The 13,942-nt window shown below is 37.4% G+C and overlaps 1 protein-coding gene across 2 annotated transcripts in view; it reads left to right on the forward strand.

The window, feature by feature from the left end:
- Positions 1-13,942, forward strand: part of CC2D2B (coiled-coil and C2 domain containing 2B) — a 94,202-nt gene that overhangs the window by 31,141 nt on the left and 49,119 nt on the right. Inside the window, exons 11-14 of one of the 2 annotated variants that reach the window (XM_021074243.1) lie at positions 2,760-2,900; positions 8,099-8,207; positions 8,668-8,786; positions 10,993-11,170. In XM_021074243.1, coding sequence (XP_020929902.1) covers positions 2,760-2,900; positions 8,099-8,207; positions 8,668-8,786; positions 10,993-11,170 — 547 coding nt within the window. The remainder of the gene's footprint in view (positions 1-2,759; positions 2,901-8,098; positions 8,208-8,667; positions 8,787-10,992; positions 11,171-13,942) is intronic. The other variant, XM_021074242.1, reaches the window with a different exon arrangement.

Consider the following 13,942-nt stretch of genomic DNA (forward strand, 5'->3'; position numbering starts at 1 on the left):
ATTAATCCATCATATGTTATTTGCTAAGAGACTTATCTAGACCATAAGGATACAGAAAGTTAGAGAACAAAATAATGAAAAAAAATATGCCACATAATACTAACAAAAAAAGCTGGCAAAGCTATGTTAATATAAGGTAAAATAGATCTTTAAGGCATGAAGCTTGACTAAAGCTAAAAGGCCACATCAAAATACATGGTTTAATTCACATGTATGTATGTATATGCATATTATATATGTATATGCATATAATAATATGGCTTCAAAATATAGAAAGCAAAATTTGACAGAAATGCAAAGAGAAATAGAAAATTCACAAACATATTGGGCAATTTTAACATACTCTTCTCAGTAACTGATGGAACAAGGAAGCCAAAAGATCTGAGGACAGAAGATTTGAACAACATGATTAATAAACTTGACTTAATTGTTTTATAGTTTTTATTAAATTTTATTGGAGTATAGTTGACTTACAATGTTGTTATTAGTTTCAGATATACCTCAAAGTGAATTAGTCTTGAATATAAATGTATCTATTATTTTTCCCCATATAGGTTATTACAAACTATTGAGTAGATTTTGTTGTGCTATACAGTAGGTTCTTGTTAATCATCATTCTGTACAGTCGTGTTTATGTGTTATTCCCACCCTCCCAATTCTCCCCTTCCCCCGATGGTTTCACAAATGAAACCATAAGATTTGCTTTGAAATTTGTGAGTGTGTTTCTGTTTTATAAATAAGTTCTTTTGTATCATTTTTATAAGATTCCACATATATGTTATCTTTCTCTGACTTAACTGACACATATATAAAATTTTGCAGCCAACAACTGCAAAATACCACTCTTCCAGAACACATGGAAGAACATTTATAAAAGTTGATCCTATATTATTTCAATAAATCTCGGAGTCTCAATATATTCAAAGCATTTAAATCATTCAATGCCGAAGTCCAATACAGAAATACCAAAATATTGCTGGGAAATCGCTATATGTTTGGAAATTAAGAAGTACATATCTAGATAATTTATTTGTCAGAGAAGATGTCATAATGATAATTGGAAGATTTTTTTTAATTTACTGAAACTACATATCAAAATTTGTGAGATACAGCTAAAATAGTTCTCAGAGGAAAATTTGTTTATTTTAACACATATGTTAGAGAAAAAGAAAGTTTGAAAATGAATGAGCTAAGTATCTTTCTCAGCAAGTTAGGAAAAAGGACAGAAAGAAAGAAAGAGAACAGAAATTAGTAAGAAAGGTAGGATAAGAGTCAACAAATCCAGATGTCTGATAAAAATTGATAAATTCTAACAGCTGATCAAGAGAAAAAGAAACAGCACAAATGTACATTATTTAATATCAAGAAAGGGGACATTACTGCAGATACTGTATAGTTTAAATGACTTAATGCGAAAGAATGTGAACATTTACATGGAAAGGACAAATATCTATAAAAATACAACTCCAGAATATATACAAGAAATGGTAAAAGAAGGGGAAAAATACTTAAGTAGTTCAGTAATTGTTAAAGAAATCAAACCAGTAACTTGAAACCTTTCTACAAAGAAAACTCCAGGCTCAGAGGACTAAACTAGAATACTGTAGAACATTTAAAGCAGTGAGTCTCAAAGTGTGGTCCCCATACTGATAGCTTCAATTTACCTGGAAACCTGTTAGAAATGCAAATTATCATGTCTACCTACAGACCTACTAAATCAGGAACTCTGGTGTTAAGGCCTGCAGATCTGTGTTTGACAAACCCTTCATGTGATTCTAAAGCACAATAAAGTTTGAGAACCTTTAGTTTAAAGATAACTTCTATTTTTCATAAACTCTTCCAAAAAGTAAAAAAAGGGATCCCATTCTCAACTCAGTTTATGAAACTGTCTTATCCTTGAAATTGAAGCCTAGTAATGCAAAAAATATTGCAACCCTATTTCATTCATGAACATGGATATAAATATGCTAAATAGAATTTTATCAAATAATATAGCTAAGTCGAGGTCATTCCAGAAATGCAAGGATGATTTGACGTTAGAATATCAATCAGGAAGTTCCCATTATGGCTCAGCAGTAAGGAGCCTGACTAGTAGCCATGAGGATGTGGGTTCAATTCCTGGCTTCCCTCAGTGGGTTAAAGGATCCAGCATTGCCATACGCTGTGGTATGAGTCGCAGACACAGCTCAGATCCTGTGTTGCTGTGGCTGTGGTATAGGCTGGCAGCTGCAGCTCTGATTCGACCCCTAGCCTGGGAACTTCCATATGCCAAAGGTGCAGTCTGAAAAAGAAAAAAAGAAAAAAGAAAAGCAGTCAGGGTAATTTGCCATACTGTAGTGTGTATGCAAAGTCAAGAAACCAGAATAAGCATCTTTAGATAATACATTACTTCAGTATCCAAATAATCTGCTCAGTACCCTATCAGGCAAAGTATACCTAAATTTGAAGCAATGCTTTTAATTGTTAATATGAAAAAGTGTAATGAATACACTAAAGAATGTCCAGAAAATCTGGAAATACATGAATATTAGCAGGGCACTTTGAATGGTAAAAAATCTGTAAGTAATAGAGGTATGAACCTCTAAGTGGAATTTCATTCTCTATATCGAGATGTGGATAAAGTGTCAAAAAAAAAAAAAAATAAGGTGAGGGGTCCAGAAGATTTAGTGAAAGGTCCAGAATCCTTTCTTCTAGGCTATATTTAATGGCTTCTGGTTCTAGTCTGCTAACATATTTTTAATCTAATATTATTATCATAGTAATACAAAACAGCTCTATGACTTAGAAAAGGAAAGGGACTTCTCCCTACTACACAGCATATTACGGACTTGGAAACAGATAAAATCCCTTCGACAACGGCAAGGGTTTACAAGCACCCCGATCAAGTTACAGTTTCAAAGGTGAGTAGCTGCCTTATCCTTATAGGTGTCCCTTGGAACAACCCACGAATAACTGGGAATTCATAGTACTGGGAGCAAATCCAGAAACTAGTCAACTACTTGATGTAGTAAGAAAGGACTTGTATCTTGAATATATGAATAATATTTATGACTTAATAAGAGCTTAATTTAAAAATGAACAAAAGATTTGAACAGATACTTCACTAAAGAAGGCATGTGGATTGCAAATGAATATATGAAATGATGCTCAACATTATGTCATGTCAATAGAGAAATGTAATTTAAAACTACAATGGGATATACTGTACACCTATTAGAATGGCTAAAATCAAAAAAAAAAAAAAAAAAAGAAGGGAAGAAAGGGAGGGGGAGGGGAGGGGAGAGAAAGGGAAGAAAAAAGACAGGAACAAATGTTGGCAAAGCAACAGGAACTCTGGTGGAAATGCAGAATGGTACAACCACTTTGGAAACAGCTTGGCAGTTTCTTATAAACATAGATTTAGCAATCCTACTCCCAGGTGGAACATAGAGATCCTAGAAACATATGTAGTTGAAGAGATAGTTACAAATTAAAAACCTTTCTTGTTAATCACTTAAGCTGTTTGTGAACCAACAGTTTGCTCCTAAATCCTTTTTCCTGGGTCTTTTGTTTTTCAAAACTGTAAATCATTATTGTAATTTCAGGCAATTAAAGATATTTAACTTTGTTGACTTTTTCCCGGCTTTAATAGTTTTTAACAAAAGTGCTTCTGAGAGTTTCTAAACCTAACCCAGCATGGACCTTTATCTTAGACTCCCAAATTCACATACACTTGCTGACCTGCCTCTCATCGTTTAAACCAGTCTAATACACCCATGCATTAGGAACCCCTCTTCAGAAAAGGAGAGCCACAGATGCCATAAGCTTATTTAGAACAGTAGCCTTGGACCAACATACCTGCTCACCACCTACTCTTATTCTAAGAAACTCCAGTCCCACCTGAGGCCCTTTGCCTGTGTTCTTCCTCATTTAATGAATTCACCTTTCCCAGGGGACTTTGGCTTGGCCTTGGCTCTCCAGATTGCTTTGTGGACTTCTGAACCTAAACCCCACAATGTCAGTGATGAAGTTGGCCCCAGTCAGACTAGCCAGCCCCAGCTACCCTAAAATGGGGCATTTGGCTTGAGCCAAGTATCATTCTGATCAATTAGAAAAGCTGATTGAAGGCACTTCTGGGAACTCTGTTTCCTGGCCAACTTTATCATCAGCGATCTCATCACAAGCCTTCACCTTGTGAACCTAACTGAATAAGCTTGTATCCAGGCCTATGGGGAAGTCAGTACTTATGACAAGAAGATCTGGGACCTAAACACTGAGCCGAGGTGATCTTTTCTTCATATATTTGACTTTGGGCATACTGCATTTGATAAACTTTTGAGATATCCCTAAATAAAGCAATTGAATGGGCAGCTGGATGTATGGTTTGTGCTAGAAAGAAAAACGTGGATTCTCTAGCAGAGTAATAGTAATTGAAGCTGGGAGTGTGAATAGAATTGCTTAGAGGACAAAGGATGAGATGAGAAGAGGGCTGAGAGCTGTGTAGAAGAACTGTTTCGGATGCCTTGGCAGAGGAGGAGAAGCCAGAGAAGGAACAGAGAAACCCCAGGTAGAGTGTTTTGCCACAGAGTCAAAGAAAGGGGAGTATTTTAAATAGGAGGGAGTGGTTAACAGTGTTTAATGCTTCTGAAGTATCAGTTAAGTACAGGACTAAAAATGTTCATCGGATTTCCGCACATGGAGGTTATTGATTGGGAAACTAGAGCAGGTTTTATGACGTGTTCGTGAGAGAATGAAATAACAGGAAGTTGAGGATAAAGTCCTGTCTAGTCATTCAGGCAATAAACTCTCCTTGTCAAATGTTAGCAACGCTACATTAAACTTAGAGAAACTGGCTGGGTAAGTAGCCTTGTTACATTTTGGCTACCGAACCCAAACCACAGCACTGGTAAATAGCACAGTGAACTCAAATTCCTGTGTATTTTCTTCACCTGTGTTCTCTGTTAGGCTCCTACTTACCTGGAGGGGATCCAGATAACTGTCAAAGGGGCTTTAATAAAGATACAGAAAAGAGTTCCCTCATGTCGCAACAGAAGAAAGGGTGGGGGAAAAAACTGTAACTGCAATGTATACATCTAAGGATGACCTGACCCCCTTGCTGTACAGTGGGAAAATAATTTAAAAAAAAAAAGAAAAGAAAAGAAAAGAAAAGAGTTCCTGCTGTGGTGCCATGGTTAAGGACCTGGCATTGCTGCAGCTGTGGCCATAATTTCGAAGCTGCAGCTCGAATTCGATCCCTGGCCCAGGAAGCTGGTGCAGCCAAAAAAGAAAAAAGAAAAAAAGATACCCAAAGTGTAAGCTATGGGAAAATCCCATTTCCCACAGCTACTGAATGGAAAGGAGGAAGCTATGGACCCAAGATCACTGTCTCAGTAATCTCCTCAAAAAGGGACTCCGGGTGCTAAGACACATATTGTCTAACTACTGTATATTGCCTGAGATGCTGTGCATTGGAATCACCTGGGAGAGAGGTAAAACCCACTAGTATGATTTAATTGGTGTGAGCTTTGGTCTGAGCATCGAGAGCTTTAAAAATATCCCCAGGAGGTTTTAATGTGTGACAAAGTCTGAGTGCCAATGGACTAAACAATAAGTTAATTGAAGTTCATATTGATCACTCTGAATCAGAAAAACAATAATAATATTTTCTGAGTGTATGTTGTGCTCCAAGCACTGGACTGAGAACTTTACATAAATTAGTGCATTTAATTCTCATAACAACCCAATTTTCAGATGAGAAAAGTAAGGTCTAAAGTACCTAAGTAACTTAGCAAAATTTCATAGTGCCAGTAATGGGTCTGGGTTTTCAGTACAAGTAGTCTGCTCTCAAGCCCATACAGGTAATATCTACATCACAGTCCCTATATCTTACTTCAGAAGGCAAAAAGCATATGACATTTTTAAATGACAATGAGATATAGTTCACATACCATATAGTTCATCCATTTAAATCGTACAGTTCAGTGGTTTTTAATATATTCACAGCATTGTGCAGCCATCACCACAGTTAACATTTTGTAACATTTTAGTCACCCCTCCAACAGAAACCGTCTTCCTATTAACAGTTATTCCTCACATGTGCAGGTACATGTTTTTATTTCTCTTGGGTGTGTACCTAGGAATGGAATAGCTGGCTCATATGGTAACTCAGTGCTTAATATTTTGAGGAGCTGCCATATGGTTTTCCAAAGCAGCTGCACCATTTTGTATTCCCTGTAGAGCATATAATATTTAATCAAAGAATCTCTTTTTTAAAAGATTAAAAATAAAAAACTAAACTTTGTACTGAAAAGAATAAATCCCAGCTATCAGGAAAAGTCATTTCCAGACCGATTATTTTCTGAAGGGATTCCAGATAACTGGGGTTTTTCTGGACTATTAATGAAGAGGAATAGTAATGATAACTACTTCATAGGATTGCCATGAGGACTGGATGAGTTAATATGTGTAAAATACTTAGAACATTGCCTGTACTTAGTAAGTACAGTGTAAGAGTTAGTTAGTAGTAGTAGCAGTGGTGGTGGTAGTAGCAGTTAGTGGTGGTGGTGGTAGTAGTAGCTGTGGTGATAGTAGTAGTAGTAGCAGTAGTAGCAGTGGTAGTAGTAGTAGTTGGTGGTAGTGGTGGTAGCAGTAGTAGCAGTGGTAGTAGTAGTGGTGGTGAAGGTGGTAGTAGTAGCGGTGACAGTAGTAGTAGCAGTGGTAGTAGTAGTAGTAGTTAGTGGTGGTGGTGGTAGTAGTAGCAGTGGTAGTATTAGTAGTAGTGGTGGTGGTAGTAGTAGTAGTAGCAGTAGTAGCAGTGGTAGTAGTGGTGGTGGTGGTGGTAGTAGCAGTGGTGATAGTAGTAGTAGTAGCAGTAGTAGCAGTGGTAGTAGTAGTAGTTAGTGGTGGTGGTGGTAGCAGTAGTAGCAGTGGTAGTAGTAGTAGTTAGTGGTGGTGGTGGTAGCAGTAGTAGCAGTGGTAGTAGTAGTAGCAGTAGTAGCTGTGGTAGTAGTAGTGGTGGTTGTGGTGGTAGTAGTAGTGGTGGTGGTAGCAGTAGCAGTAGTAGTGGTTAGTGGTGGTGGTAGTTGTGGTAGTTTTAGTAGTGGTAGTAAAGTTGTAAACTATTTATTGTTTATACATAAACCCCAAGGAGTGTAGCTGTGATTTACTGTTTAATATCCCTGTAGTGACCCTGCCCTTATACATGCTCATGTTCTCTCAGCTTAAAAAATGAGAGGAAGGAGTTCCCATTGTGGAGCGGTGGAAACGAATCCAACTAGGAACCATGAGGTTGCGGGTTTGATCCCTGGCCTTGCTCAGTGGGTTAAGGATCTGGCGTTTCCGTGAGCTGTGGCATAAGCTGGCGGCAACAGCACCGGTTGGACCCCTGGCCTGGGAACCTCCATATGCTGCAGGAGCAGCCCTAGAAAATGGCAAAAAAAATTAAAATTAAAATTAAAAAAAAGAGAGAGGGGAAGAAAAATGAGGAAGCATGGTTTGTATCCTTAAGTTCAAATCTTCCATTCCCCTTAGTTTCTTATTCTCATCAGAGAAAAGGTTTCTTGATATCCTTATAAAGGGCTGAAAACTCTAATGATAAATGCACTGAGTAGGGAGAAATTTGTGAAAACTGACAACATGCTTATGAAGTTTTATATATATATATATAATATATAAATGCATATGTATGTGTTTATCATATTGATAATTTCCTTAGGATGTAAAATTATTTGTTGTAAGAGATTGTGGTATAGGAGTTCCCATTGTGGTTCAGCAGAAGTGAATCTGACTAGTATTCATGAGGACGCAGGTTCAATCCCCGGCCTCACTTGGTGGGTTAGGGATCTGGCGTTGCTGTGAGCTGTGGTGTAGGTTACAGACACGGCTTGGATCTGGCATGCTGTGGCTGTGGTGTAGGCCAGTGGCTACAGCTAGAATTTGACCCCTAGCCTAGGAATCTCCATATGCCATGGGTGAGGCCCTAAAAAGACAAAAAAAAAAAAAAAGAAAGAGAGAGAGAGAGAGAGAGAGTGGTGTATGTGTGTGTGTTGGCAAGATCTCTAATAACTCTCAAATATTTCCATTAGTTCTGCTTTAAATAATTCTGTTTGTTTTTAATTAGGATGAAAATGAATAAATATGATGAACAAAAACAAGAGGAACTGTCAAAAATGTCTGAGACTGAGAAGATAACTGAAGGAAAAGCATTTAAGAATGGAGAGAAACAGGAGGTATTTATATTGCAAAATAAGGAGTTCCTATCATGGCTCAATGGAAACAAATCCGACTAGGAAGCACGACGCTGCATGTTTGATCCCTGGCCTTGCTCAGTGGGTTAAGGATCCGGCGTTGCCGTGAGTTGTGGTGTAGGTTGAAGATGGGGCTCGGATCTGGTGTTGCTGTGGCTGTGGTATAGGCCGGTGGCTACATCTCCGATTAGACCCCTAGCCTGGGAACCTCCATGTGCCACAGGTGTGGCCCTAAAAAGACAAAAGACAGTAAAAAATGAAACAAAACAAAACATTCAACTCATTTTAATTAGTTAAAATGTTTGTTTGGTAGAATAGAAAATCTTGGTATTTTTAGCAGTTACCCAACAAAATGGCAAATATAAGAAAATTTTAATTTTAAGAAACTGTCTTAAGCAATAAACCTACATTATAAATTATATATTTGTTTTTCTGTTTCTAGAGCTTCTCATATTTAGCTTCAGAATTTGCAGAAACAGATACTGAACGAATAAATCCAATTACCTTGATGCCACAGCTTTCTTTCACAGCAGATATAACAAACTCATCTAGGTGTTCACTGTAAGTGTTTTTAAAGGATGATTTCTTCATTATGTATTGTCTACTAATTGTTTTTAATAAGATTACATTTCTTGAGAGAGTGTCCTATGCCATGCACTTTGCTAAGTTTAAAAAATGTATCTGCACCTTTAATTGCCACCCTAGCTCTATGGTATTATCCTTATCTTATAAATGGGGTCACATGTCTAATTCATGACTGAGGTATGATGTAAACCAGTTTGGTTTGATGATTGGTTTTTGTTTTGCTAGGGTAGTAGTTTTTGTTTAGGTAGAGACGGTGGAATATAAAGCCACTATAAAACAAATAAGATTATATAGTCACCCTTGCTTGTTAAAGGACCCCCTGGTTTCCATAGAAAGTGTTCTGTATAGAAAGGGCCATCTGGGCAATTTTCTACTTTACAATGCAAACTTCCTTTCTTCCCAGCTGTGGCTTTTTCCTTGAGCTTAAAGATTTCCACCCTACATCCATGCATAAACAGGTATCAAGCCGGTCCTCATTTCTCCCATCTCTAGACCTTTGTGTCTCATCTGCCTTAAAGAGGATATGGCAATTTGAGCACTGAGCTAGGTACAACTTTTCAACGTCTCTGTCCCATGGAACACTTCATACCAGTTCATCTTTGAGTGCTGTGAATTTGAATCATTGAGCACAGTGTTGGGGGACAGTGGGTGCCCAATAAGCAGTCATGTTCATTAAATGAATGAATAGATAGTTAAATTTTTAAATGAGCATAAATAGCAGATTCAAAGGCAAATTAATCATTACCTTCTTTCTGCCTAGAGAAGTGCAGTAGTGAAGCAATGTTTTATTTGTTCTACACCTACTTCCAAAAAGGGCCAAAATAGTTTATCCGTATAAGACACACATGCAAAAGGACCATCTAAATGAGGATAAGCGAATAGGAGCCATAAAATGGAAGTTGGAAGTAAAGAGAAGCAAGAAAAGGAGGAGATATTTGTGTTGGAAAGTCTAGGCTAAAACTTAGTGGAGGTCAAAACAAAAGGAAATGTGATGCTTTATATCTTTTCAAAGCTATTACTATCCTGTGGCATTGCTATTATTATCTATTTAAAATGTCCAGTTGAATAAGAATTGATTCTCTAGAAAAGAATAATATACTGATGTCAAGGATAGAGATGAAAGGAGTACAGGGATCAAAGAAAAGTTAAAAAGAGTTTACAAGTGAAGAAAAATGCAAGATTTTGTGAAGATAAATATCCCAAATTAACATATATCTTCATCAGTTCATAAAGTCATTATTTCAACTACTTTCAGAGGGAAATATAGGGAAAAATTTTACTAAGCTTTTCTTTAAAGGTAATTGGGAGGAAGGTCAAAAAATGCCAAAAGGAAGATAGAAAGAGTAAGCAATCTTTTGTCCCATAATCCTTTGAAAAGGTTACAGAAAAGATGGGCAAATTTGGGAGCAAGGAGATTCAGGCCCATAGGATAATTAGGGTGGAGAACAGAAGGGCATTTTATGTTTCAACCTAGGGCTTGTCTCTCAACCAGTCTTCTACCTTCTGAAAAACAAGATCAGATCTTTAAACATCATTAGGTCAGTTGTCTTTCATCTGAGAAGATACTCAATAAATGTTCGTTGGGTGAGCCAATGAATGGATGAATGAAATTATATTTAGAATTTCATATCATTGAATGGATCAATTTTCCTAAAGCCTAAAGAGATTCACAGAGACCTGTAAGGGGACACAGCAAGCCTTGACTTAGAGCCACTTCCTTGAGGTTATTGAAAATATGGTGTGTGTGTGTGTGTGTGTGTGTGTGCACACATGTGCACGCACGCACTGTCTGTGTCTGTGTGTGCGTTTCTTTTAAAAGTTAGACAATACTTTTGTATTCTTGATTCAAGCTCCCCACACCCATTCCTAAGTCCCTCAGTTTTCTCATAAGACATCTTATAATGGGTAAGTACCATAATCTCTTTAAGTTATAATTTAGTAAAATAAATGGCTGAATGATTTATAGTACCTTACTCTTAGTTCTTTTTCTATTTTTGAGTAAATATCTATTTTTAAAAAATTTGAGTAGGAGAAGCTTTATAGACAAATATTATTGGGCTTAATGTTAGCATTTGTCCTCTAAAAGATCATATTTTAACATGTTGAGGTATATTTTGAAAAGAGTAATATTTTGTATCTAGTTTGCTTTTCAAGGGTCTGTTAAAGGTTTGTTTAATTTTAGGCATGAACAAAAGAGGAGAGCCAAAATTCAGAAGCTTAAATATTTTATTAAAATATTATACAACGATAAACAGGTTTCTTGCACTTCAGTATCTCCCCTACAGTTTGATTTTAAAGTCATGTTTCAGCAAATTTTCAGTATTCAGTTAATATATTGGCCTGAAACGCTTTGCTTGGAGGTATGCCTTTGTCATTTAATTTTGTACTTTATTTTATACCATACATAATTTTAAATTTCTTGTTAAATACTGTTAAATGTAATAAGTTCTTTTATATTCAGAGGTGACTGATCTATACGGAAAGACAAGATAGTTATAAATATGGGGGTCCCCGTCTTGGTGCAGCGGAATCAAATCTGACTAGGAACCATGAGGTTGTGGGTTCAATCCCTGGCCTCACTCAGTGAGTTAAAGGATCTGGCATTGCTGTGAGCTGTGGTGTAGGTCTCAGACACAGCTCGGATCTGGTGTTGCTGTGGCTCTGGCGTAGGCTGGCAGCAACAGCTCCAATTGGACCCCTAGACTGGGAACCTCCACATGCCATGGGTGTGGCCCTGAAAAGACAAAAGACAAAAAAAAAAAGATATTTATAAATATTTATAATTCATCAATAATCTTTTATGCTGTAAGTATAAAATTATTTGCTTTCTAGTTGTTTTAAATACTTCTATTCTTTCCTGCTAGAATTTGTGCCAATACTGCATGTACAGCATTATTATTCATTTATTAGTGAGGTAGAAGAGAATTGTTAAAATTATGAGTAGTATAGCTATTGTAAGTGTTGAAAGATTTCTCTAGGTTGCCCCAGCCCTGATGGGTGATTTCAGTCTCTCGATGTATTTGTTCATATTTAAAAAATTTTTGGATCCCTTTAAGAATCTTATGAAAGAACACACAGACAGCAGACCTCTGATCCCTGCCCAAAGACCTCCACCATAAGAATCCTGCTCCAAAGAAAGAATTAAATAGGATGGTGGAGAAAAATTAGAGTTGGTAAAGGAATGTAGACAAGAAGTCTTAATGGCTAAACTTGCATCTAGACCTGAAAGAAAAGTCAGGAGAGAATAAAGATTTGTTTTTGTGAGTGTGAGGTCAAGTTTGAGGTGTGGGGAGAAGATTTTTATTACAAATATAAATCAAAGTTATTTCTACAGTGTACTATCCCTGATCAAAAGCTGTATTCATTTCGTTTCTCTTTCCTGTCAAGTTACTATCATCTTGAAATATACCTCTTTTGAAATTCCCATTCAAAAAAATACTGACTGTATTTTCCTACTGTTATACCTAAAATAGTTTGTGATATAAAATCCAGCCACTAAAAGTTTAAAATCTGTCCCCCTCTAAACAACAAGGTCTTACTGTATAGTGCAAGGAACTATATATCTGATCTCCTGGGATATGTATGTATAACTGAGTCACTTTGCTGTACAGCAGAAATTGGCACAACATTGTAAATCAACCATACTATAATAAAAAAATAAAATAAAATTTGCCCCCCTCCCCAAATGGATAAGTGTGTATTTTGAATCCTTCATCATCCCATCAGTTCGTACGTGATCCTAACAAACTGAGAGGCAGGGGAAGAAAGGAATCTATCTAGGGGTAAATCAGCCCATTAGCAGCTGCAAATATAAATAAATCTATATGCCCTGGAGTAACAGATTCTAACCTACACTTCTAGTTTACTTTTTTTACATTCCCCTTCCCTCTTTCTTCACTTCAGCCAAACAGAACTGCTTGTTTTTTCCCATAAGTCCTTGCAGTTTCCTACTTAGTGTTCTTGAAATTCTCGTTTCTCCACGTACAATGCCCATTTTCATTCTTTTTTTTTTTAATTTATTTTTTTCCCACTGTACAGCAAGGGGATCAAGTTATCCTTACAGGAGTTCCCGTCGTGGCGCAGTGGTTAACGAATCCGACTAGGAACCATGAGGTTGCGGGTTTGGTCCCTGCCCTTGTTCAGTGGGTTAACGATCCGGCATTGCCGTGAGCTGTGGTGTAGGTTGCAGACGTGGCTCGGATCCCGCGTTGCTGTGGCTCTGGCGTAGGCTGGTGGCTACAGCTCCGATTCAACCCCTGGCCTGGGAACCTCCATATGCCGCGGGAGCGGCCCAAGAAATAGCAACAACAACAACAACAACAAAAAAGACAAAAAGACAAAAAAAAAAAAAAAAAAGTTATCCTTACATGTATACATTCCCCCCCCCACCCTTTGTTCTGTTGCAATTTGAGTATCTAGACATAGTTCTCAAAGCTACTCAGCAGGATCTCCTTGTAAATCTATTCTAAGTTGTATCTGATAAGCCCAAGTTCCTGATCCCTCCCACTCCCTCCCTCTCCCATCAGGCAGCCACAAGTCTATTTTCCAAGTCCATGATTTTCTTTTCTGTAGAGATGTTCGTTTGTGCCGGATATTAGATTCCAGTTATAAGTGATAGCGTATGGTATTTGTCTTTGTCTTTCTGACTCATTTCACTCAGTATGAGATTCTCTAGTTCCATCCATGTTGCTGCAAATGGCATTATGTCATTCTTTTCATTTTCATTCTTGACACTGCATCTCAGCCACACAGTCGTGCTGATAGCTGCCATTAGGGCACAGGTCTGTTTCCTGGGAGATTCCAGGCGGGATTCTCTACCTTTACATTTGCTCTGTCCAGGATCTAGCCTCCAGCTCCTCAGTCTCAGAAACTGGATTTGACATTTCTGGGAGAATGCATCTACAATACCTTACACAAATTCACGAGGCCGAGGATGATGTGTAAAATCAGAATGCCGGTTCAACATATGAGTATGCTTATCAGTTCACTGTCTCTTTTTAGGTAGCCAGTTTATAATCAGAATTTTTTTTTTTTTTCAGACCTACATACTTTAAGTCCGTTAGCTAGCCTCTACAAACTTTTCTGTATTAGGGACACCTTTGTCAGTGGGTCTAGTGCATTGACTTTTCAAC

The sequence above is a fragment of the Sus scrofa genome, chromosome 14 (genome assembly GCF_000003025.6).
Source record: "Sus scrofa isolate TJ Tabasco breed Duroc chromosome 14, Sscrofa11.1, whole genome shotgun sequence".
Classification (NCBI taxonomy): domain Eukaryota; kingdom Metazoa; phylum Chordata; class Mammalia; order Artiodactyla; family Suidae; genus Sus; species Sus scrofa.